The sequence below is a fragment of the Nomascus leucogenys genome, chromosome 12 (assembly GCF_006542625.1).
Source record: "Nomascus leucogenys isolate Asia chromosome 12, Asia_NLE_v1, whole genome shotgun sequence".
In the NCBI taxonomy this organism is placed as follows: domain Eukaryota; kingdom Metazoa; phylum Chordata; class Mammalia; order Primates; family Hylobatidae; genus Nomascus; species Nomascus leucogenys.
The window spans coordinates 99,480,932-99,508,868 of NC_044392.1; the positions used below are offsets into that span (position 1 = coordinate 99,480,932).

Below are 27,937 nucleotides of genomic sequence, written 5' to 3' on the forward strand. Positions count from 1 at the left end.
AGCCTATAGGATGCTCTTCCAAACTCTACCCATCTTTCAGGACCAAGCTCATATGTCATCCCTTCCATGGAGCTGCCATTAGAATCCTCAGAAGCAATTAATATTCTTGTTCCTGAAATTTTTGTACTAAACCTTGTATATAACTTATTATTTTATACCTCAAATACATTTAGGTAAATATTTTTCTCGTCTACATAGAGTGTGGAAACTCCTTGAATGTAGTCTATGAACGTCCCACTTTGTAAGCTCTACTGTGATGAAAATAGTCTTTAAACATAGATGTTCAAACATAGTTGCTGACCAAATGACTGACTAGAGTAATTAATATTTAGTAGCTTCAGAACTATAAAGCTTTTATAAAGGGCTATATACACAATCTATTTGAATCCTATTGATTATCATAAAATGAAAATGATTGATGTGGAATAATCTGACTTGCTTCATAAACTAAATCAGTGTTTGTCTAACTATTCTCTACAGCACCCTTGGGCTTCCACAGAGGTGGCACAGGAATCTCTCTCCTTAGCAGTGGGAAATAGGAAGTAAATAGAGTTTTCTCCTCCCCACTTTACCTTCACCCAACACTGCTCCATTTTGTATACGGGCCTTTCCTATAAGACTTTACTCAGAGAAAGTTTTCACCATTTAGGAAAAGTTTTGAGATCACTTGGGGTTCCACCACTGGAATACTCTGATTTCATATTTGTTTCACATGAAATCCTCTTTACCTGATAACTAGGTAAATAAGCTGTTGTGGTTAAGCTGAATTTATGATAGCACAAAGTACATTTCAGATAATTTTATATCAGGAGCTACTCCAACACTTCACTTTATAGGAGACATATCATTTTTTAATAGCCATTTAGCTCACTGCTTGATCTGACCTTACTGACCTGGAAACTAGTTAGCTGGTGCATCTTACAGATATTACTGTATTTGTGAACATTCGTCATAGATTTAAAAGATCCCTGAGAAGCAGTTATACAGCTTTCTACTCCTCAAAAGACAATGACAAAACTTTCTATTGCCTAAGCTTATGGTAGCCTGTCCTCTTACCCACAGAGTACCCTGATCTGCAATAAGTCTAAAATGTATCTTCACTGAACTCTGTCTTAAACTCCCAGTTAGTTATACCCTTCTGAGTTCATTATTTAGGAAAAAAATACCTGTTCAAGTCACGATGTATAATTGGCTGTGTCAGGTTGTGAAGGTACTCCATGCCTTTGGCAACATCTACTGCAATAATTAATTTAGACTGCAAATCAAGAATCCTGGAATTTAAAAATAGATTTAACAGAGATGAAATGGTCAAAATGAATACCAAAAAAGCAAATGATGTGTGAGAGTTGTTACTTTATATAATCTTAACCATTTTTTGTTTCTTGAAGGTTAAGCTAGAAATTCAACAAATCTGAAGAAATAGCTTTCCTACATCAGAAAATGCTTAATTATGAATCAATTAAGATACACAGCATCTCTTGTTTAAGATATTGTACTTGGTTTTATAATTTATTTATAATACTATACTTAATTTCTTTGTAATATTGTAAAATGAAATCTATTTTAATCACTATATGAAACCACATTCTAATTACTATATGCATAAACTCAGAAAGTGAATTCACATTGGATATGTGCAAGATCACTTTTTTAAAACTTTATTTTATTCTGAGCTTACATATATCTTCTTTATCAGTATTTCAAATTTAGCCTAATTATTTTAAGCTCCAGTTTCCAATTTAAATTCCGTAAATTTGTTATCTTCAACTGAATTTCAGCTAAGAAAGCACAAAGTATTTCTATTCATTGAAACACAGTTATCAGGCATAAATTATTAGCGATATTAAAAATGACACACTTGCTAGCAGCACTCAGATTTCAAAAGGTGAAGGCTCATCCAATGGGAAACCCTCTGAAGTACTGCAAGAGTAGTTTCAATGGAATGTCCAAGGATAAATCAGAACAAAAGACCCGTACCTCTTCTGCTCATGAAGGAGGGAGAACAGAGAACCCCCTGATATGTATTGAGTGACAATGGCAAACTGGCTGGGATCATTCAAGCAAGCGCCCACAAACTGAATTACACAGGGATGATTGAGCTGGCAGAGAATGGACACCTCTCGGCAAAACATATCCACATCTGACTTGGAGCAGTAGGTATTGGCTCGATAACTGGAAATGGCAGCAACAGAAAATCTTCAGTAAACAGATGGATCCAAACAAGGGGCTTGCCATGCATATGCTTCTCAAAGGTCACAATTCCACCTGGATGCTAAATTTTTTCATTTGCTTGCTTACCGTTTTATAGCCACTATTTTATTTCTGCATCGTCCTTTATATACTTTCCCAAAAGAACCTACAATTGTTTAAAATAAATAAATAAACATATATTAACTTGAGTTCATTCAACTAAACCAGACCTTTATTTATTTATTTTTTTAGGTTACCTGAGCCAATAATCTCATGGAACTCAATTTCTGAGAGCTGAAGATGGAAATGTGAAGGCAATCCAGCTCTTAGGAGGAGAATATCTGCCTTCTCTGCAAACAGAAATTGTCATTTTATTTTTTAAGGTAAAAAGCACACACGTGGATGTGTACACACATGCATATATATATTTAACTAAAAACATAATTTCCTAATAACATTTAATTTTTAATGTTCCAACTATAATTGACTACTTGAAGATGCTAAAACCTTAACCCAAATGATCCCTGGCCCCCTGCATTAAAATCATGTTAGTTCTATGTCTCGATTACTCACTCCTTGTTACCAGGGCTAAGGGTCTATTCCTGATCTGGTCACCAACCAGCTTGCCTGCATGACATGGCAACCCTGGAGTCCAGTCCATATCACATTATGATCAAGGTTCTGATCTGGTAACTCTCTTCAGTCTATTCCAATAGGCTTAGCCAAATATCCATAAACTAACCTCAAAGGGATGCCGATTAAATGACAGGAAATAAGCATACGAATCATTCTAAGGAAACACTCATGCTACATCCTAAGGAAACTATTTGGAATTTAAATTCCAAATAGTTAAATATATATTTACATTTGAATCAAAGTTTTTACTTTCCTGATCCAATGTTATTCATTTCTGTGTGAAGCAAACATTCAAAAAAGCTCCCAAAGTATTACTTATTGGGGATATTTTGAAAAATAATATATCTTTTTTCACACATGTTTTCTAGTCCCAATTCTCCTTAAAGAAATATGACTATTTATAATTCATTTTTATAAAAAACAGAAACATCTAAACAGTCCAGTGAGAATTTGATTTTTCTTTAATAGTCATGTGAAATTTTCACTGTTATTATATCTTCATGCATTGAAAGGAGAAAAAGGATAAGGTTAATTATGGAAAGAATGGTCTGTCAATAATATTTGTTGTGCTTGTAAAATAGTCATCATTTGTAATATGTAAAACAAAATTGAAAGTTACATTTGAAGCAATAGTTATCCTTAGTAATCAAATATAACAATTGTCCCAGATTATAAGTACCTTTTGTCATACTTTTAATCTTCCCCAAGGGTGATGGAACAGACACATAGGAGCCATCTAGAAATTAAATTATATAATAGAGTTGAAAGTAGAAATCTTTTTTTTTACATAAAAGTTCAACATTATAAAAATAAGCAGGTGACGAAACGAAGTAAAACTATCGCTTCAGGCCCAAATCTTTCTCTGGATACTGAAATTGTACTGCAAGTGTTTATTTAGAAAGTGCATAAAAAGATTTTTTAGAAAATCCAAGTTGTAGCAGGCTCTAGCAGATTTAATTTGTGTCTGGATATGAGAATTCAGTAATAGATTACTGAAATGGAAAACGACTGCTCTCAGCTTATCCAGGCCTTCCTAGTCATGCACAAGCCTCATAAACATCCAGTCTGGGAAATGTTAAACTTAGAGGAGCTGCAGATTGGTGAGTTAGAAAATAGCTGAAATGGAGGCTTCTCTATGTTCAGCCTCTCCCAGACATAAGGTTACTTAAAATAAATCTAATCTGACATAGGCTATGCCCTCCTCCCTAGCCCCAGAAAGAATGACAGTAACAGAAACACAGGTTTACCTTTAGGCACAGTATATTATACAACAATGAAAACTGAATAAGAAAAGGGGTACCTCCTCCAGGCTGAGAATATTCATTACAGGGCAATTCATCTTGCGGTCTCTTATAATGCTTCAGGAGTGTGACAATGGCATCATGCCCTTTATGAAAAGATACAAAGAGTCCTAAGTTTTGTTTAAGTTATTCAGTCTACTCTCAAATCCAAAAATTATTGGAAGTAGCTTAAACATAGGACAAATCATAAGAGGTAATGTATTGCAATAGAAATTTAGTTCACTCATTCTTTGGTTCAAAATAATTTCTTAAGACTACCATATGCAAAGCACTATGTCAGGCACTCTACTGGGAATGGGTACTGGTGATGCAGTGAACAAAGTGACTATGGTCTTACCCTTGAGAAGCTTACAATGTAGTTGAACAAATAATCAGAAAAATGATGAGGATTTCTAAATAAGGCAATACTAAGTACTATGGGAGTATATAATGAGGGCACTATTAAAAGGGCAAAAAGTACATACAGTAATCAGGAAAGAGAGATGTATTTGCTGTGACTGAGCAGTACATTTGATTCAGTATTGCAGTATTATGCAGCACTAAGACAATTTACATAGGTTTTTAGAGACAGCCGGCTGCCTGCCAATATTTGTACTCCTCTTTCACAGGGTGATTTTTATCACTGGGAATGGCTGCCCACCCAGTGACATTTTCCTATGTACCTTGCATCCAATTGTGGCCTTGTGACATATTTTCATGAAGGGAATATGAGCAAAAGTGAAGTAACTTCCAGGTCTGTGCCTTAAGAAACAGGGGAGCCTTCTCTACTCTTCCCATTTGCTGGCTAGATGCAGAAGGCTCTGAAGCTCTGAGGGTTGGAAGAAAGCCATCCACTGACCAGAAATGCCCACCCTGGAGTGCTATATGAGAAATCCTTTTCTATAATAACACCACCACCAATCTAGTGTTTACTAGTTACACTAGGGGCTTATGATTGTGAAGGATAAAAAACGCCAAATGATCCTCTGAGTAATGCAATGTTTTTCAATAAAATTAAACTTCAATACTATTTTAATGCATTCACTATAAAAATAATCTATGAAGCTAATTTACAAGAGAGAAAAACAGCCAACCTTAAAGATGTTGCCATAGGATTTGTGAAATACAACAGAGCTCATTGTAAAACTGGCAAACTTAAGGAATTGAAAAAGCATAAATACTTATCTATCACAAAGGATCTGTAGTTAACATGGGTTAAGCATACACCTAGCTTATGTAGAGAGTATATGCTGAGATTTGATTGCCTTTCAAATCTTCCCTTCCCCAAAAACTTTAAATGAATATTGCATTCAAGATCATAAGGTGGAAAAATCATGGTATTTACAAGCACGAAAAGCTTTTCCAAAGGTAACAAGGCTAAGATCCTTCGAGGAAAAAAAAAAGCAAAAAAAAAAAAAAGCATTGTGATTACAATTGCTAAAACTAGTAGCAAAACTTAAATCTACACAACTAGTGTCCATTTTCTTATCATCTCCAGCTTTCTATTCATGACTGGTGGATCTCTAATTTTCTCAAATCATAGGCATAAGTTATAATGAAATGACATGGGGGGCAGTCCCATTGGCATTCTTTCTTTGGACCGTAGTGAGCTCACGATCAGGGAAACCTTAAGACATTAAGGACATTAGCCAACAAACAAGTTTCTAGGGGAAGCACCTAATAGGCAGAAAGAATAGATAATGCGGTAGTCCCAAGATAGGAGCAAACATAACCTGTTTAGAGAATGAGAAAAGGCCAGTGTGGCTTCACAAGCAAGGATGAGAGTGGTATCAGATTTGGTTGGAGAGGTAGGCAAGTGTACTTCACGTGGACTCGTGCTTCTCAAACTTTTTACTATGTATAAGAATCACTTGAAGTGCAAGTCCAAACAGATTCCCCAGCCCTGTCCCAATAGATCACAATTGAAAAAGTCTGTAGTAGAGGCTGAGTGTTGCGGTTCTAACAAGGTCCCAGGTGATGCTCATCAGCAATCTGCACTTTGACTACAACGGATGTAGAGCTTTACAGGTGAGGATAAGAAGACGAAATTTTCGTGTGGTGTAGGCGAGATGGGGAGCCACTGAAGCATTTTAATTAAAGGATATGATTTGTTTTACTTTTTAAAAAGATCCTCATCTACAGGTTAGAAACGATAATCCACCCTTGTAAGATTGTTGTAAAGATTAACTAAGATGATGTATGTAATATGCCTTACGGTTCTAACACATCAATGTGCCTTTTGGGTCTTGTCACTGCTTTTTCACTTTACTTTTTGCCCCAAGAATTGTAGGTGAACTTGGAAACTCCTTTTTGGAATTTCAGATGAATATTCTAAATACCAGTGTATTCATTTTCTATTGCTGCTATTGCTAGTTATGACAAACATAGTGACTTGAGCAATACAAATTTATTATCATATAATTCTGGAAGTCAAAAGTCCAACATGGTTTTCTCTGAGCTGAAATCAAGGTGTTAGCAGGACTGCATTTCTTTCTAGAGGCCTTAGGAGATAATCGGTTTCCTTGACTTTTCCAAGTTCTAGAGGCCACCCACATTCCTTGGCTTGTAGCCCCCTTCCTATAGGTTCAAAGCCAGCAATGGTTGGCTTAGTCCTCATATCATATTGCTCTGACCTCTGCTTCTGCCCCTCCCTTCCATATTACAATGGGCCCACTGGGATAATCCAGGACAATCTATCTCTTAAAGTCAGCTAAATAACAACCTTGATTCTTCCCCATGTAAGGCAGCCTACTTACAGTTCCAGCAAACAGGACCTGAACATCTTTGGGGGTGGCGGGGGGCATTACTCTACCTCCTTGATTCTTCCCCATGTAAGGCAGCCTGCTTACAGTTCCAGTGAACAGGAACTGAACATCTTTGAGGGGGCATTACTCTACCTACCACATCCAGTTTCATGAAGATTTCAGTGTGCCTGTGCCTTGCTTCTGTGTTGGGGCTGCCTGTTGTTGAGCATTTTCTTTTCTTGCTTTGGTGGCCATTTTAACCTCAGGATAAAAGTAGTACTAAAGAACAAAAATTCCTTTGGAATTAAAATTTGGCTGAGTGTCTTGACTCACACCCCAGTGTTTCGTGGGCTGAGGTTGGGGGATTGTTTGAGGCCAGGAGTTGAAGACCAGGCTGGGCAACATAGCATGACCCCTACTTCTAAAAAAAAATTTTTTTTTAATTAGTGGGGCATGGTAGCATCTGCCCGTAGTCCCAGCTACTGGGGAGCCTGAGGTGGGAGAATCACTTGAACCCAGGAGTTCAAGATTGTAGTGAGCTATGATTCACACCATTGCACTCTAGCCTGGGCTAGACCTGGGTGAGACCCTGTCTCTAAAATAGTAATAATAATAATACCCCTCATCTGTTCCTTGCTAGATTCACAGATTCTAAGGTTATTTTTTTTTTCCTCCCTTCACACTGTCTGATCCCACATTAATAGGACCTATAGTGCTTTTGGAATCTTCCTTTTACTTTGTTTGGTCTTCAAGTGTTTGGGCCCAGGAAAAACACAAAAACAAAAACTTTTTCTTATTTCTGTTTTTCCTAGGAGAGACTTCTTGGGGGAATAAAAACAACCCAAACCCCTAGCATTTACCCAAGCACAACAAAGCTTAATTCACAGAGCCCACCTTCCAGTCTATCTCAGCCCCTATATAGAATTGACATCGGCTGACACACGAGAGGGCCTCATGCTTTTCCCAGTGAAGCAGAAAGTTGCATCCTGAATCCTGAGCGCCTGTGTGAGTTAGTGATCACACCCATGATGTTACCTTTCATTTCAACAGCTCTCTTGGCTCCACTTGCTCTGAGCAGTTTTCATTTCCTGCCAGCACAGTGGCACAATTTGCTGGCATTTTCTTTGGAATGCTTTTCATCAAGAACCTAATGAGTGCCTGGGTTCTGGCTGATGATAAGCATGAGGCTGCCAGGGAAATGCCAAGAGGCCCCCTCAGCTCTGGAAGGCATCTCCGCCTGATTTCCCACCTCCTGCTAACTGTGGGCTAAGGCACCCACGTATGGGAAATTTTCCATGACTAGAACTCATCTGACAAGCCACTAAAGTACATGCAAAGAAACCCGAAACCCACTAAAGCCCAGCTCCCGGGCGCTTGGCTACAAGGAGTTAAGCAGAAAAATAAACCTTAATGGAGCTCACTAAAAGGACTTGTTAAGCCAAACTCCTGATAACGGATACACCCAGATAACCAAGGCACACTAATGGAATACCTCCAGAGATAATCAAACTTCCACTAATTAAATAAAATGTTTTCCTATATTTAAGAATTTACTATCTACACCCAAGCATTTTACCAAAATAGAAGGTTGCTACGTTATTAGCCTAATGCAGCTCTAATGATGATCTGCACTTTTAGAGTATTATTCACTGGAGCACCTGAGGGTTTTGGCAAATGGGATTCTTCTCCCAGCTTGAAATCTCTTTCATTACCTGCTCCTCACTCTTTCAGTCCTGTGTGTATTCTCCAAATTCAGTGCTTTCCCTTTAATTTGTCTACTTGTGTTCCTTTACTTCTTATATTTGGTGTAATTCCTCCCCCTCTTAAATCCTCTTTGCTTTCAACTTTCTTAATAGTTATTTTAAAACCTAGGTTTTGTTTAAGATGACAAGTCAATCCAAGAGACTGTTACAAAGACAGTTTAATATCTACATCATGGTCATATATACAAAAGATGCTTTACAATTATTTAAGAAGGGAAGTACAATTTATCTCCCTATAAGGTTGTCTCTCTGTCCCCCACAATTTTAACTTAAAAACAATGAAAACTGATTCTAATCTCTTGCTATGAGAATATTTTAAGAACTACATCTGGAGATTAGTGGTAAATGACACCAGTACTAAGATCTCCATGATGTGGTGACTCAGAGACCCTTTGGGTTCACGGCTGTGTAGAGAACATGGTGATTTAGTCTCAGTTACAGAAGGAATTCTCATTGACCTCATGTCTCACATGCCCAGGTCATCAAAGGAGCAGCCTAGGCCTTGCTTTATACCTGGCCCAAATAATGAAACTTTCACAGTAATGATAAATATTAGGCTTTGTTCAATATTTTAATATATCCCCTTCCCATTGTGTTAAAAACTCACTTTCCAGAAGCATTGAAAAGTGGAATCAGAGGGTGGCTTTGGACAATTGCCCTTCAATGGCTCATCTTCTTCCTGACCACCCTGGTCCCATACACTGTTCATTATTAGATCAGAGGTGACAAAAATTTCTGACTTGCTACATCTTCTCATCACTTAAATATGAAAGATGTCCTAATTTTATATCACAGAGAGGGAACTCACATCCCCTTTGACCCATTATTCTTGTTCCTTAATCAGCAGGCCCCAGTAAGGATGTCACTGGTCCTTTACCTTAAGAGAAGAATCCACAGGCATGAAGAATGCTTTTGCCAAGATATTTTTATATTCAAACTAAATTATTTAGCTATCCTTCCTTTTTCTCTTTTTCTCATTCTGCTTTCCTTTCTCTTTCCTTTTCTTCCTCAAATATTCATTGTGCACCTATGAGGGGCCAGTTCCATCAACACCTTCCCAGAGAGACCTTCCCCTTCCATGATTACTCAATTTTAGATAGTATCCTTGAATTTTGTGTTCACCATTGCATTTCCTTTTTATTTTATTCATAGCACTTATTGTTAACCCATATTTTCTATCTGCTTTCTTGCTTGCAGCCTGTGTCTTCAAGTTAACAATGCAAACTTCCTAAGATCACGGAGGTATTATCTGTTTTACTGTTCCTAGCACTGGGAGCTTAGTTCCTAGCACAGTGTCTATCACACATTAGGTTGGCAATGCATTTTTGCTGACTGAATGAATGGTACTAGGTATGAGAGAGAGGGTTGAAATAGAAATATTATTTATTTTTATATTCAGTGCTATCTAGTGGAAAAAATTATATAAATATAATTTCACTCAAATTTTATTTAGCCAAGCTCTAGGAAGAAAAGGTACATGATGTGAATGTGTATAATGGTGAATCTTACAACAGTCTGGAAGAGTCAGGATAGTTGAGACTGTCTTTCAAGCTCAACTTGAAAGATGAGGACAAACTGATTAAGCAAAAAGGTAGGAGAAAAGCATTCCAACCAGAAGAAAATTTTTGCAGTTCCAATGCATGGAAAGAGGAGCTTTAGAACAGACTTTAAAATATTTTGCCTGTTTATTTGAATATTAGGACTGTGCAGTTAATAAGGAACCTATGATATTTACAGAAATAGTTACAGAGACAACAGAAAAGTGGTAGTTAGTATTTCTTAGAATATCAACTCACCAGATGCCGTGTAGTAGAACATGGAAAAGAATGTTATGTCTAAAATATTTTCCTCCTGTCTCTCTTACTGATTTCCACAAGCATGTATTGAATATCTATTAGGAGTCATCCACTGAATTCAAATTTTTGGAAGACAATGAATTAATGGTCCAAATGCTTGCTCTCAAGAAGTTTATAATTTGGTAAGAGGAGAGAGTGTTTCAGTATAAAGTGGTAAACACAGAGAAAGAGATGTGCACATAACAAAATACAATATAAAGAAAGGATGTGTGTGCTAGGCTGGAATGTCAGGGAAGACTTTCTAGAAACATTCAATAAGACTAGGAGACTTCCATAAACTAAGTCTTGAAGACCAAGTGGCAATCAGAAATTTAAAGAATGGGGTGACATGGAGAGGACAGAGAGGATATAAAGGCAGATTGGACTGCCATGATAAAAGTCTTGGAAACATGAAATAAAATGATATGTGTAAAGATGAATGAGCAGTTTTATACTATTCCTATTATGTGAATTGACACTGCCTCACAGGGTTATTATGTGGATTTGATGAATTAATATATGTGAAGTATTTAGAACATGCATGGCAGACAGTGAACACTGAGTGAATGTTGGTAATCTAGCGAATATGATGATGGTTTTGGCATGTGGGGTTGCCCATGTAACAGGAGTAAGAGGATATGAGGTTCGAGAGGCAAGGAGTACACAAGACAATAAAGTCTCTGTATGTTAAGATATCAAGCTGAGACTTTTTCTTATGGGTGATAGTATATCAGAGAAAGGTTTTAGATTGGGGAATAATATGGCCTTATTTGCACCTTGAATATATCTCTTAGTCTACAGTTGGAAAATTTTAAAATGCTGAGGACCAAAAAGGGCAGTTATGAGGTTATTAAAATGGATTAGAAGAAGTATTATGAGGATCTGAATTAAAATAGTGATAGTAAAAAAAAGAAAAAAGGATGGATTAAAAATGTACTTATTAAGCAAAATAAAGAAGACTTTTTGATTGAATTGATAGGATGTGTGGTGGGAGAAGAAGTTGAGGAGGAAAAAGTAATCAAGCATCATTCAAGATTTCTGACCTAAGTGACAAAGTGGATGGTAATACCATTAAATGGCTGATTGAATAAAGGATACACAGTAGAAGAAACAGAATTACGAGGACAAAAAAAAAATGTTAAGTTCAATTTTGGACTTGTTGAGTTTTGCAGGGTCCTCAGATATCCAAGCAAAGAAATCAAGCAGTCAGTTGGTGTGGTGGTTTGAAAATATGATCACAAATTCTTTGACATTCCTCCTTGACTGTGGAGAAAAACCCTGCTGTAGGAAAGAGGCTTACAAATTTGTGCTATAGTTTTAAAATATTGTTTTATATATTTGCATGCAACTATGCACATTAGAATAATGTCTTTGGATTACTTTCATAATATTTTGATTAGTTATTTTCAAAATCTCCTTTATTTTGCTTCAGTTCTGAGGCTTAAAATTAATGGTATAACTTGAGCCATAAATAAGAAATACCAATATAACAAAACAACACACACTTTTATATATGCAGGGATTGTCCGGAGGCGTTTGGCAGGAATATAAGCCCTTCATTAGAGGGTTTATAGCGGATGCCTATTATCCTAATATATCATAATTTCTAACTGTAAATGTTATAAATTAGGAAAGACCATGAAATTTGGGAGTTATGTGGATTCGATTGAATCTCTGCTCTGCACTTATCAATAATAGCCACTGCCATTATTATTGAGACTCTGTTATGTGCCAAGCACTTAAATCTTATCCTTAAACCTCATCAGAATTCTGTAAAGTGGTTATTAATATCCTCATTTTGAATTTGAGGGTAAATGCTGAAAGAGGTTAAAGAACTTGCCCAATGTCATTAAATAAAAAGGATGGAGTTTTGGCTTAGATCTAATTTTACAGTGTGTTGGTAAGAGCTTGAATTCTTCAATAAGACAGACCCCCTATTTGGTACTGCCTCTCTACTCAACAACTGCATGGGTTGGGCAAGCGTGACTTAACAGCCCTAAGTCTTAATCTTTTATCTATAAAACAAAGATAATAACAATTTAAAGGGTTATTTTGATTAAATTATATATACATATAACTTCTTTGCTATTGTTTTGAATTTCCTCCCGTAGCTCGGAGTAGTTTGATCGTCTGAAGCCTTCTTCTCTCAACTCGTCAAAGTCATTCTCCGTCAGAAATTTGGGACTATATGAAAAGACCAAACCTACGTCTGATTGGTGTACCTAATCAGCTCTCCTCAGCAAATGTAAAAGAACAGAAATTATAACAAACTGTCTCTCAGATCACAGTGCAATCAAACTAGAACTCGGGATTAAGAAACTCACTCAAAACCGCTCAACTACATGGAAACTGAACAACCTGCTCCTGAATGACTATTGGGTACATAATGAAATGAAGGCAGAAATAAAGATGTTCTTTGAAACCAACGAGAACAAAGACACAACATACCAGAATCTCTGGGACACATTCAAAGCAGTGTGTAGAGGGAAATTTATAGCACTAAATGCCCACAAGAGAAAGCAGGAAAGATCCAAAATTCACACCCTAACATCACAATTAAAAGAACTAGAAAAGCAAGAGCAAACACATTCAAAAGCTAGCAGAAGGCTAGAAATAACTAAAATCAGAGCAGAACTGAAGGAAATAGACACAAAAAACCCTTCAAAAAATTAATGAATCCAGGAGCTGCTTTTTTGAAAAGATCAACAAAATTGATAGACTGCTAGCAAGACTAATAAAGAAGAAAAGAGAGAAGAATCAAATAGATGCAATAAAAATGAAAAAGGGGATATCACCACCGATCCCACAGAAATACAATCTACCATCAGAGAATACTGCAAACACCTCTATGCAAATAAACTAGAAAATCTAGAAGAAATGGATAAATTCCTCAACAAATACACCCTCCCAAGAATAAACCAGGAAGAAGTTGAATCTCTGAATAGACCAATAACAGGCTCTGAAATTGTGGCAATAATCAATAGCTTACCAACCAAAAAGAGTCCAGGACCTGATGGATTCACAGCCGAATTCTACCAGAGGTACAAGGAGGAACTGGAACCATTACTTCTGAAACTATTCCAATCGATAGAAAAAGAGGGAATCCTCCCTAACACATTTTATGAGGCCAGCATCGTCCTGATACCAAAGCCTGGCAGAGACATAACCAAAAAAGAGAATTTCAGACCAATATCCTTGATGAACATTGATGCAAAAAACCTCAGTAAAATACCAGCAAACCGAATCCAGCAGCACATCAAAAAGCTTATACACCATGATCAAGTGGGCTTCATCCTGGGATGCAAGGCTGGTTCAACATATGCAAATCAATAAATGTAATCCAGCATATAAACAGAACCCAAGACAAAAATCACATGATTATCCCAATAGATGCAGAAAAGGCCTTTGACAAAATTCAACAACGCTTCATGCTAAAAACTCTCAATAAATTAGGTATTGATGGGACGTATCTCAAAATAATAAGAGCTATCTATGACAAACCCACAGCCAATATCATACTGAATGGGCAAAAACTGGAAGCATTCCCTTTGAAAACTGGCACAAGACAGGGATGCCCTCTCTCACCACTCTTATTCAACATAGTGCTGGAAGTTCTGGCCAGGGCAATCAAGCAGGAGAAGGAAATAAAGGGTATTCAATTAGGAAAAGAGGAAGTCAAATTGTCCCTGTTTGCAGATGACATGATTGTATATCTAGAAAACCCCATCGTCTCAGCCCAAAATCTCCTTAAGCTGATTAGCAACTTCAGCAAAGTCTCAGGATACAAAATCAATGTACAAAAATCACAAGCATTCTTGTACACCAATCACAGACAAACAGAGAGCCAAATCATGAGTGAACTCCCATTCACAATTGCTTCAAAGAGAATAAAATACCTAGGAATCCAACTTACAAGGGATGTGAAGGACCTCTTCAAGGAGAACTACAAACCACTGCTCAATGAAATAAAAGAGGATACAAAGAAATGGAAGAACATTCCATGCTCATGGGTTGGAAGAATCAATATCATGAAAATGGCCATACTGCCCAAGTTAATTTATAGATTCAATGCCATCCCCATCAAGCTACCAATGACTTTCTTCACAGAATTGGAAAAAACTACCTTAAAGTTCATATGGAACCAAAAAAGAGCCCACATCGCCAAGTCAATCCTAAGCCAAAAGAACAAAGCTGGAGGCATCACACTTCCTGACTTCAAACTATACTGCAGGGCTACAGTAACCAAAACAGCATGGTACTGGTACCACAACAGAGACATAGATCAATGGAACAGAACGGAGCCATCAGAAATAATGCTGAATATCTACAACTATCTGATCTTTGGCAAACCTGACAAAAACAAGAAATGGGGAAAGGATTCCCTATTTAATAAATGGTGTTGGGAAAACTGGCTAGCCATATGTAGAAAGCTGAAACTGGATCCCTTCCTTACACCTTATACAAAAATTAATTCAAGATGGATTAAAGACTTACATGTTAGACCTAAAACCATTAAAATCCTACAAGAAAACCTAGGCAATACCATTCAGGGCATGGGCAAGGACTTCATGTCTAAAACACCAAAAGCAATGGCAACAAAAGCCAAAATTGACAAATGGGATCTAATTAAACTAAAGAGCTTCTGCACAGCAAAAGAAACTACCATCAGAGTGAACAGGCAACCTACAGAATGGGAGAAAATTTTTGCAACCTACTCATCTGACAAAGGGCTAATATCCAGAATCTACAATGAACTCAAACAAATTTACAAGAAAAAAACAAACAACCCCATCAAAAAGTGGGCAAAGGACATGAACAGACACTTCTCAAAAGAAGACATTTATGCAGCCAAAAAACACAGGAAAAAATGCTCATCATCACTGGCCATCAGAGAAATGCAAATCAAAACCACAGTGAGATACCATCTCACACCAGTTAGAATGGCCATCATTAAAAAGTCAGGGAACAACAGGTGCTGGAGAGGATGTGGAGAAATAGGAAATTATATATACATATATATGCATATGTAAAAGATACTCAATGAATATAAGTTCTCTTTTACTATCCATTTTAAGCATATGAATTCTTACATTATTATATTTCAAAAACATTTTTGTGAGTTATCTCCCTGCAATGATGAAGGTTCTTTCCATTCTAATGACAGTTGAGATTATTTTACTTATTTTTTTAAAAGAGAGCAGCTAAACATGTAAGAAGATAACCAGTATAGAAAAACAAAAATTCACGCATGGATTCCTTACCCCAATCCACTCTTGCACACTAAACTAGTATCACTAAGCTAAGTAACTAAACTTGAAATAGATAGGAATTCAATATAGAAAAAGCCTGGGAGTTCGTAATCCATTGGTGAAAATTTATCAAATAATTTAATGAATCTATCTCTTCTTACTTGTACTCCTCTCCCACCCTCATCTCTCAGTTATTTTTTTTTTACTATCGAAAAACTGTAGAAACTCATGACTGTAAGATTTCATTACTTTCAGAGAATACACTGTAGTACATTTACTACAAATAATTCACACAATACTACACTTGTCAAAAGGAATGAACAAAGTATATATCATGGTACAGGAGCCTTGATTTTTATTGTTTTTGCTCACTCACTAATTCTCCACCTCCAGCTTCCTGTCACGGTGAATTAGGTGCCTTTGCTGTATACAAATATTGTATTCTGGGTAATTATATATTGTGATAGGAGCCTCTGTATATTACTTTTAACTGGTGTCGGTACTGAAGGGAATAAGAAGTTTTTAGTTCTGTTTCTAGTTTGGGTTATTTTCTGACCCTAAACAGCCTGACATAAAGGAGTGCTTTTCTTTGTCAAAGGCAGCCTTTTCAAATCTAACTGCCAGACACACTATTGAGCTATGTGTTCAATTCTAATTGGCTGAGATCTTTTCAATTCGGCAGTTTCATCTTTAATGAAATGGATGTAAGATTATGTGTAGGTCTTTTCAATGGGTTTTCCATACTGGTGATTAGGGCAGAGGATTTGAACATAAGCAGGCTGCTGGCTATTTCTTCTGACCAATTTAAATTGATTCATACAGGTCCTTTGTACCACAGGGAAAGGGCAGAACAAATCCAAGTGAGTGAGACAGCGATCGCTACACTTTCAGATGGAATAGTAGAAACAAAGAAGAGGGGAGATGGGGAGGGGAAACACTCTAAATACTGTAAAATTGGAGCTCTAAGCACTCTGGCAGATAAATATTGAAACTTAAACAGGAGGCTACTGTGTAGGATGAAGGTCACCAGGAAAATTATTTTCAAGATTGATTTTGATACATTTAGGTTAGAAGGGCTATGCAAATAGAAAGCATTCTTCATATCTGATTCCACAGGGAACCATACTGAGTAAACCCTTTTCTGAAAGTATTCCAAAACAGAATATATAACTCTTCCAGAACTCCAAATCACACTTCAATGTGCCGTATCAGAATAGTAGAAAGAAGGTCAGCTAAAATTTAGCTTGGGTCAGGTGAAAAAATTTGGCTTAGAGCCATTCAGATAGAGACGGGTGCTGCTGAGAAAGACTCCACAGTTTTCTGTTAAGAGATTAGACTAGGATGAACTATTTAAATTGGGTGTATCCAAAAGTACACCTATTCAAATAGACACTCTTGATTGTGAAGCTCCCTTCTTGTTTATCTCTCCCGGGATAGGATAGGGTACATGGTAAACCATGATGGGGCCATTCTTACATCAAGTAGAGTTTTAGTCCTTCCTCAACTTTACCTCCAAATTGCTCAGGGAACTCCTTAGTATGCCATATCAATTAATATAGTGATTCCCTTTCCAAGGAGACAGGGAAGCACTTCTTGTTTTAAAGGATACAGGGACAGGTGAACTGCTGACAATATTAACAAGGCCACTTCAATTCTCCCTGAACACATGAAAACAATGCAACACTTTTTTAGGAAGAGAAAAATGGCAACAATTTCATTTTGTCATTTGACTTGCTTTGCCCTAGAACATATGCAAAACATCCATCTGTCTTCTGAGCAACAACATTCAATTTGTTAAAATTCATAGTAATAATGGAATGCAACACTGATGCCTGGCACATTAGTTTGAACAAATATGGTGACAAATACAGCATATGTTGCAGAGGCCAGTGGGTAAGTCCTCTAAGCTAAAGGATCTTTGTTGACATTTCATAGGAAATCTTAGAAACTTACACAATGATTCATTGTTTCATAAAAGCATGGAATTCCACAAAAAATAAAAGTAAAGCCAGTTTTCAACTATCACTCTCAATCAGCTACAAACAAACAAAGCCAACCCCTGTGAAGAGATAGCTGCAGCAGCAATTTCTGAGCTGCCTTCCGGAAGACTAATGCTTTGTAAACAGTCTTACACTGAAGTTCACATTTCTTGAGAGACACTGTCTGAGAATCACTTGAATAAATGCAATGTGTTGAGGAGACAGAATTTAGTAAGGCCACCTGAGATTTCAGAAAATTTAAGATTTTCCAACTGATATTTAGATATAGAGCTACCTAGATTTTTTAATACAAAGTAGAACACCTTTATATCTAATAGAAATGCAACCATATATTCAACGAAAGACATATATCTACATATATGAATGTTCGTAACACAGTACTCTGAATAGCCCCAAATTGAAAATTATCCAAATGCTCATGAACAGTAGAATGAATTAAAAAATTGTGATATAGTCACAAAACATTATACTATACAACAATAAGAATGAACAATCTACAACTGCCTGCAACAATGTGAATGAATCTCACATATTGTTGGCTGAAAAAAGCCAGACACAAAGAAGTACGCACCATAGCATTTCATTTACATAAAGTGCAGAAAGTGGCAAAACAGCTATGCCACAAGAAGGCAGTGGTAACCTCCTGAGGGGAGTGATTGGAAGAGAATGTCAATGGGGCTTTTAAGGGACTTGTTATGTTCAGTTTCTTCATTTGGGTGCTGGGTGAGTTCAATCTGTGAAATTCATTGGCCTATATGGTTACAATACGTGCAAAGGTATATGTGTTTGTATTTATACAATATTCAAATAAAAAGCAAAATAAGCCCACCAAAACACAGCAGGCCTATATCTAACTCATTACTTAATATTCTATGTCTGTTCCCTTGTCTTTATTAAAGTAACTCCCACATCATTTTTCTACTAGCAGTCTTCAGACCTGCACATTTTTCCTTCTCGTTGTCTATATGCTTACTGCATACTTACAACAGCTCTACATTTTCATCCATCAGACTACGTTTCTCCTTTCTTTGATGGACTCTCATATCCCACTTTATTTATTTATTTATTTTTGAGATGCAGTATCACCCTGTTGCCAGGCTAGAGTGCAATGGCATGATCTCAGCTCACCACAACCTCTGCCTCCTGGGTTCAAACTATTTCTCCTGCCTCAGCCTCCCGAGTAGCTGAGATTACAGGCATCCGCCACCACAAACAGCTAATTTTTGTATTTTTAGTAGAGACAGGGTTTCACCATGTTGGCCAGGCTGGTCTCTAACTCCTGACCTTGTGATCTGCCCACCTTGGCCTCCCAAAGTGCTGGGATTACAGGCATGAGCCACCGCGCCCGGCCCATATCCCACTTTAGTCAGAAAACCTTTTAAATCAGCTTGGTAGGCTAGGAAATCTTCCAGCTTAATAATTGCTATTTTCAGTACAATCTTTTAGCATTTGAGTATCTAAAAAGGTAACTATGTTTCTTTACATATTTTTAATATCGTAAAAAGACAATGCAGTCATCAAAAGTTAAAATAACAATTAAAATGTGACTTTAAAATCTGGCATATTTTTTATAGTATTCAATTGTAACCTATAATTTCAAAGACAATATATATTCTTTCATATCATCTAAAAATCTAAACTCCTTAGGAGTGTATGGGTATATGGAGAGCTTGCTGAGGCAAATATACCTCAATAGCAATTACAAAGATGCTTTTCACCATCTGAATGTCTTTAGTTATTTCTCCCTTGAAATGATGAATTTGTTATCATCCTTATTTCTGAGCTACTAGTAGTACCACTGCTATCACACTAAAATAGCAATTACTTAGTATTTATTTTGTGTCAGCCACTGTTCTAAGCAATTTTCATATATTGTCTCATTTAATCTTTACAATCTTATGAAGTAGAATTTATAATCCTTATTTTTCAGATGAAGAAAATGGAGCTCAGAAATATTAAATAATTTGCACAAGGTCAAATAATACAGCTTGATTTAAACCCAGCTGTTCTCATACCATATCTCAAGTTTTCACCACTTTGAGCTCAGATAAGTTTATACTTAAGCAAGTAAGTTTATATTCAAATAAGTTTACACTTGGCTCCCTTATATTTTCTAGCACAGGCATTGTCAGCAGGGTAGATCTGACAAATATTTCTTTTTCCTCCCCTTGTACTTACTTCTTTCTTATAAATTTGAAACCACATCAGAATTCCCCCATATAAGAGATAAAGACTACCTCGGAGCCCACTGTACTCTCATTATCCATCACAATTTGGTTTCTCTGGTACTTAGAAATGCGACTATTCCCTTTTCAAAGTGCCAATACTGAGAATGCCTTTGGCTCATTGCAGCCTAGGAGTTGCCTTCTCTGATTACAGCGTATTGGACTCTTTGATCCAAGGCCCCAGAAACTCAAGTAAAATCTACAGAAGAAATGAGAGTGTTCAAGTCATGCAAGCAAAGAAATTATTGATGCACTGACATAATCTATGCACACAGTTCAATGTATCACTATAGAGACACGATGATTAAAAATATACCTTTTTCATAAGCCCACATCAAACATGTCTGCTCATCTTTTTCACCACTAGACCTGCTGGGATCACAAGCCACTAGATTCATATCAGCTCCATTATCCAGTAAGAACTGAACCAGGCGAATGTGACCGTGGTAGCAAGCAGAGTGTAATCCTGTAATAGAAAGGAATTGAAAGAACAAAAGGAGAAAAAAGAAAAACCGCACCCCAATTTTCAAAAGACATTTATCACCACATAATAGCATTATTTCCAAAGGTATAAAGTAAGGATTGATTTCTTTGATAAAGAACTAATTTTATTATTGACCAAACAAGACATTACTTAAAGCAAAACGGGTATTATATTGTACTCAATCTTCTATAGAGACCATCTTTTCCTCAGTACAATTATAGTATTTCTACATCCACTGTAATTACCAAGAACAAATGTTAGCATCTTTACACAAGTAAAAGAACAAAGACCCATCACAGGTTATTTTTTTTTTTTTTTGATCACCAAATCAAGGGCAGAGCAGTGTGGTCAGTCTGTCCCTAGTGCTGGCCATAAGAGGATGCATTGACTGCAAATAATTTAACACAATAATAAAATTGGCCAAAAAGTCAGTCTGATTTTTATTATTATCAGTCATTATCAATTCTAAATGCTGTCAGTTGATAAAATACCCTTTCCCACTGGAGTTGAGCACTCCCAATGCCCCCACATCCCTTTGCATACCATTATTCTTAATCATTGATAAACATCTAGAACTAGTGATGTTTTCACCACAGTCTTACCAGTGTGCCCATCCCTTCCTTGGTGGTTGATGTTTATGACATTCTGATCAAGAAGAAATTTGACTAGGTCAATGCTCTTGCCATAGGTACAAGCACTGAAAAAAAAGCATAAAACAAGAAAGAAGGTCCTTGTTACGGACTAAATTGTGCCCTCTACCCCGCACCTCGAAAAATCATACGTTGAAGTTATAATCCCCATAACCTGACAATGAGACTGTATTTAGGGATTGTGTCTTTAAAGAGGTACTTAATTTAAAATGGGGTCATTAGGGTGGGCCCCAATTCAATATGACATCCTTATAAGAAGAATCTGGGATTAAGACACAGGTGACACAGACAGAGAGGCAGCCATGTGAAGACACAGCAAGAAGGCAGCCATCTGCAAGCCAAGGGAAGAGGCCGCAGGAGAAGCCAAACCTGTTGACACCTTGATCTTGGACTTCTAGCCTCCAGAATTGTGAGATGATAAATTTCTGTTGCTTAAGCCACCCAGTCTGTGGTATTTCTTTATGGCAGTCCTAACAAACAAATGCAGCCCTGATTAAGCCAGGCATTCTAGATGCACATATGTATATAAGAGAGCCAAAGAAACAGAGAAGGGAGGAGGTGATGAAAAATAAACAAGCACCATCTACAAAGGCTAAATAAAAATGTAGTTATATGGTGAGAAAATCCTAAAGATTCTCACATCTGGACCTTTAAGAAAAGAGCTGTATAAAATTTCCAGTGTTTTTTATCAAATGTTTTCAGGGATATTAGTTATTTTTCATAAAAGAGATAAGATATAAGAGTTCCCTGCATTTTTAGCTGCAGGGCCTAGGAATTATTCTGCAGGACAATCAAATTAGAAATTCAGGAGGGTTCTGAGAGTTTTAGTCAAATCCAGGCCACAGTCTGAAATGATTCCCGGTAAAACCATCTACTGCCTCTCCAAACACTTCCTTGACCAGAGGGTAAGATCTCAAAGCTTTCATTTTACTGAAGGAGCATTAGTTGTGGACTCAAAATCCAGAATTCTGCCACACACAAACCAGAGGATCCTGGACAAGTTCTTTGATCTCTGTGAGTTTTAGTTTTACCATCTATGAAACAATGATAGACAATACCTTCTCAATTTGCCAAATTGTTGCGGAAATTTCAAGTGAATTAATGCTTATAGAATCACATTACAAATTGTAGAGGACCTTTCATTATCAGCTCTTTCCAGGTGTGAGAAAGTATTTGTGGAAAAATTAATAAATTTCAAGATGCAAGGAAATAAGATTTTTATAGATAAATTTTGCACATAGATTTGTTGAAATACTTATCTGAAATTCTGATTTCTACTGTTTACTGGGAAAGCTAAGATGCATTGAGAAAAAGTTTTTGTATGAAATTAGCATGCCTAGTAATGACTACTGGATTTAACTTTTTGATTAGTAATTCTCATAAATGTTCTTTTCCTGTAGTTTCCCTCATACCTCTGCTTTTGCTATCACTTATTAACTAACAATACTCTACATTCAAATCATGAAGAGATATGAGGTATGTAATAAGTGACTGGAAGGAACTAGCATTGGGCAAAGCCCCAACTAAATAATGGCTAAAGGAAGGGCATAGGGACTTGGTTCTAGAAAAAAGAGGGAGGTCACTGGGTCTTAGCATTTCCTCTTCCTAGGATGGCTCTGCCTAAGCTTGCCTAAGTCATTTTTCTTTCATGAAATACCATTCATTCTTCATCCAATTAAACTGAATATGAAGTATTCTAATGAACCAAAGGCAGAATTCATTACTGACCCCTCTGCTTCTTTGTAATTTCAATCTTACAGTGCTTATCACACTGTAATATGGTACTGGATACACCTCTGTTTACTTTGATACCTTACAATAGGGCTCCTTTAAGGACGGAAAGAATCCTGTCATCTTAATGTCCCCAGTAGCACCAATACAAGGTAGGTCTTTAATAACTTTTTCTTGAATTATTGAGTGAATAAAAAAACTACCATCTCAGTGCAATGTATCATATCATCATTAACTATTTGCATTATAAATAGGACCCATAACAGTACACATTTAATATTGATTCATTGCTCTTTTTCAAAGAAACTACTTACAGAAAATGAGTTCTGAATATATGCACATATGTGTATATATGTGCATGTATACACACATATATATACATGCACATATATATGCACATATATACATGCACACATGTGTATATGTGTACATATATATATACATATATATTTGTATATGTGTGTGTATACATATGAAAACCACAACAGAAATGTACTGAGTGCTTGCTCTGTGCAAAATACTATGTACATAGAAAAATTCATATTCAGAGTGAATTCCTCATGTAAAAGGAGTTTCTTTTATAAATATTTGCTTAAAATGAATATAACAAAAACATTAATCTGTTACTCTGAGTAGCCACAGGCTTACACAAAATAAAACAATTGGGTATATACTTTCAACTCACTTCACAAATCTTCTCATATAAACAATCTTTTGGAGGTGACAGTCACCCTCTGATTACAGTTGGTTTCAATTTTAGTGCATGAAGTAGCAAAATGATTTGAAAACTAGCCTGAGGTGTCAGCTGTAACAGGCATGACCTAATGGGAAGGAGAATACCAGCAACCAGTACATATCAGTTCTGCCAACTGTCCCCTGCAGGGACAGATTCCACTGATCCATTTGACTGAAGGTATGATCTAAGAAGTTCTTGCATCTGTTCTGTTACTGAGTGTGTAGAAAACAGACAAAATATTTTGGTACTAGAACATGAAGAAATGTAAAAAGCACAAAATTTAGAATTGGGTAGGCATTTGCAACATTATTTTCTATCCATAAGAAACTTTGGCAAGTTACTTAGTTTTTCTGAGCCTCAGTTTTCTCTTCTGTAAAAGAGAGATAATAAATCCAACTTCATAAAATGTTGTAAGGATTACACGAGATAATGGATGCAAATCATCTGGCATATGGTCACTATTCCATAAATGGTGGTTTTACTTCACCCTTTTTTTGACTGAGTCTTTGGTTGACAAGAAAAATCTGGAAATGTATGTGAAATTTGACAGGTTGATGCCTGATGCAGAAGCACAAGCTTAATTTTAGTTTGGTGAGAAATAAAGAGAGTCTCCTCATTTTTATTATTTCTCAGTGCAATACAAAAACATTATGTGAACAATAAATTAGTCTCAAATACATTTTTAGAGGTTACAAACTAATGAAAACATATGTAATGTGTAGGCAATGGACAAATTTTCAAGATCTACTAAATATAAATCACTATGCTTTTAGTGTTTTAGCAAAATAGTTACCCATTAAAAATGAAGGCCTTAGATTTTATAAAACATCCGCCTTCCTTTTGGGCATTTTACGAAACTATAGCTCTGACTTATTAGTAACCTTTTCTTTCTTTTCTTTTTCTCTCTTTTTATTTTGGTTGCAACGTTTCTAATCCCAGCTGCTCCTTCAGTGTGCTTTTCTAGAGCACACTGTAAAGGGCTCTCATGAATTCCTAGAGAAGAGCTAATGCTTTCTTAGGTATTTGAGTGGCCACCCTGACTAGGCTTTTACAGGCTGACAGATGGATGTTTTAGACAGGTAGACACATTTTCACGTAAGGTTTAAGTGGAAAGGAGAAAAGTGTCACATTTAATGCTGATGAATTCTGGTAATGAGATTCTTCTTGGAGGAGGATTATGGGCACATCCCTTTTTGGCAGCTTTCCATGGCGTGAAGAGGAATAGAAGCAATATGCTTACAGATGTTGATATGCCTGTTGCCTTGGCAACATCAGTCCCTGTCTTTGTGGCTGCTGCCAGGAACGCAGCATCTGGCTCCGGCCCCATCTGTTGTACTGACTGCAGCATCTGCCTCCACCTTTTCTTCCATGCATCTAGCTCAGGCTCTTTGTCCTCTGCCCTACCTCTGCTATTGCTCTCTGATTGCAACATCTGCCACTATTTGTTCTTGCTTTATACACACAACTTCAGGTGCTTTAGAGTGTCAGCTAAGTTTAGTGGCTATTGCACTTAAATATTCTTTTACCTATGAAAAGCTGTTTCACTGAAGATGTTTTCCTTAGTCAGACTTTCTGTTCCTGATATTTGGATGATTTCCTTGGCAACTTCAAATTTGCCATTGTAGCATGCCCTAGATTTGAAGAAAATATCTTGTTAATATTGTAAGCAAGTACATGCAGTATACCTGGAGAACCTATGGAATGCTACATAATACTCACAGGTGCAAGGGGGTATCTCCATAGATATTAACAACATGAGGTTGAACTTCCAAATCACTTTGCAGCAGATACTTAACTATATCATGGTGTCCAAATCGAGAACAGAAATGGAGTGGGACATGGTCTTCATTATCTTGGGCATTCACTGTTATCAGCAAGAAAGAAAAAGATACATTATCTAGAATTCTTTGTTTCTCAGCCTTCATATGTATAGTACCACGGACATTTGCGAGTGCCTGAGTGATTCCTGGAAATTGCCAGTTAGTGATAATCATAAAGGAAATTAAGGGTGACCAATTTTTAAAATTATAATGTTATTCTATTGCCTACTACCACATTAAACAGGTTTCCTTCTAGCTTCCATAAATTCTATGGAACACATCCAATCATATCTATCTCACACAATGGAACAGTTTGGGAAACTAATAGCATCCAAAGGGTACACGTGGCCTTATTTCCACAAGGATCACCTTTCAAATTGATGTTGTTTTTTTTTTTTTTATCTGAATGATGTTAGGAATTACAGATCCTGGCCAGAGCACCATTCCCAGAGATTTGGGTTCAGTAGGTTAGAGTGGGGGCCCACAACCTGTATGTTTACAACACTGTTGTAAACAGCTCTGATGTATCCCCTTAGCTGAAAATTGCCATAATACAGTATGCAAAGCATGGTATCATGAAAGGAAAAGCACTTTAGACTTAGGCAGACCTCATTAATTGTTTTACTTTAGACAGGTTATTTAAAATTCAATTCTTCATTCAGTAGTGGACACGTGTCCTTCTCGTTGAAACACCCAGCCTTATAACCTCTTCTGACGTTTGGGTAATTCCGTATGCTACAAGTATTAATGAGAAGCCAAGACCACATTCTATCATAGAAGCAGAAAATGTGCTTTCCAAGATCTGTTTGCAGCTAGGGAACAGAATTAGCAGAGGGTGACCATATGTCCTGGTTTAGGCTTGTTATCCTGGAATAATTCTTAATAATGACACTTTTACTTTCAACAGTTCCCTGGTTCTGGATACCTATCTGTAGACTCCTCCAATCAACACATCATATGAGACTCTGACTTCAGAGCTGATGACATAAAAAGCAGGGCCTAATCTATCTTGGCAATGTGGCAGTGGTGGCAGTAGCTCCATCCAATTTCCCATGGTAGCAATTCCAGCCACAGATTCAATGCCCTGCATTGTTGGCATCAGAAGCACAAGAGTTTATGTGTGCCTAGCAAGGGTGGCAGTGCATCTTCACAGGACCACATTTGGGCATGATTTTGGATGTTGTTCCTCACTGTGAGAATTTCAAACATGGCTTTCTACTCTGTTCTGAGGAAGAAGATTCTGTGTGCCACATAATATCCTTTAATCTACTCCTTTTATGCCTAAATTAGCAAGAGTTAGTTTCTAATACTTAAAAGTAAAAAAAACAAAACAACAACAAAAAAAACTTGACAGATACACTCTCTTTCCTCAACAAGAATCAAATGATCACCATGTATTAGCCATTAAGCTAGTGTTGGAGGTATGGATGTCTTATCAGTAACAATGGATATAATAAGATCATTGTTCCAGGGATGCTGAAAAGAATAAAGCGGTTCATGATTGGAATGCATCTATCAAGCATGATGCTTGTCACATACTAGACATTTAATAAAAGTTATTTAACCTTTTTACTAATGTCTGTCTTAGAAATTTGCTATGTCCAAAGCTAATAATAGATACATGCAGAGTCTATACTCTCAAATAACCTACAGTCTAGTTAAACAGTCAATAATTACAGTCCTGAAGTAATAACAACGGAACACCAAACAGCTCAATTCCTAATCTGGCTTTAATAATTTTTAAAACTAAAATAATGGAATCAACTGCTCTAAAGCCATTTGTTTTATTGTTTGATTACTTTGTCAATCTAGATAGGGTCTTAATTAGGCCTTGTAGCCGCTATATTTGTAGACAATCATCCTCATTTTGATGTCCTGCAAGATTTTAAGCCAAAGGGAAATCTTTAACAAAGTCACTGAGCTTCTCCTCCCAAGGCTGTTACTACACAAACCTTTGAATCTTTTTTTATTAATGAGTAGCTCAAAAAGACACCTTTCATTCAGAAGAATGTTCTTGGTTCTTTTGATTATCTCCCTTTTTAAAAAGCTTTTCCTTTGTTCACATTCTGTTCTAAGCCAGGGAAAGTCAATGCCACAAGTCAATGCTTGAGAACAGTTAGGAGTCCAGGGCATCTGGAGCGTGACATAAGAATTCTTAAGGTTCAGAAGGAAAAATGCAAAGCAGAATGCAGTGCAATCTTCTATTAATTTATAATTTGCCTTTGGCCATCCTTGGCCCAACCCAGTATTCCTCCCCAATTGAATCAGTAAACTTCAAATTAGGTTATTTACTTGGTGAATTATCCGCAGTGGCTGAAACATTATTCCCATCAAAGAAGATGTAAATACCAACTGAAGGAACAAGCCAGGACAAATACGTAATCTGACATAGAATTTATGTGTATACACGTCTGTTTTTGCTTCAGTCATTGTGATGTATTTAGTTTTGTCTTGGACCAATTTGCAAAGACAAAAAAGAAAATATATTATTATATCTTAGAAAAATTGAATGCATGAATAACATTCTATTTGCTCTAACTTAGCATCTTATTGAGAAACATATAAAGGAGAATTTAAAACAAAAAATACATGTA

General features: G+C 36.6%; 1 protein-coding gene across 1 annotated transcript in view; it reads right to left on the reverse strand.

The window, feature by feature from the left end:
• Nucleotides 1-27,937, reverse strand: part of LOC100592286 (serine/threonine-protein kinase TNNI3K) — a 338,808-nt gene that overhangs the window by 170,099 nt on the left and 140,772 nt on the right. The window contains 10 exon segments of the mRNA XM_030825185.1: nt 1,167-1,271; nt 1,978-2,172; nt 2,299-2,356; nt 2,448-2,540; nt 3,506-3,562; nt 4,127-4,213; nt 20,239-20,388; nt 21,009-21,103; nt 25,050-25,154; nt 25,243-25,387. Of these exon segments, the coding sequence (XP_030681045.1) occupies nt 1,167-1,271; nt 1,978-2,172; nt 2,299-2,356; nt 2,448-2,540; nt 3,506-3,562; nt 4,127-4,213; nt 20,239-20,388; nt 21,009-21,103; nt 25,050-25,154; nt 25,243-25,387 (1,090 nt within the window).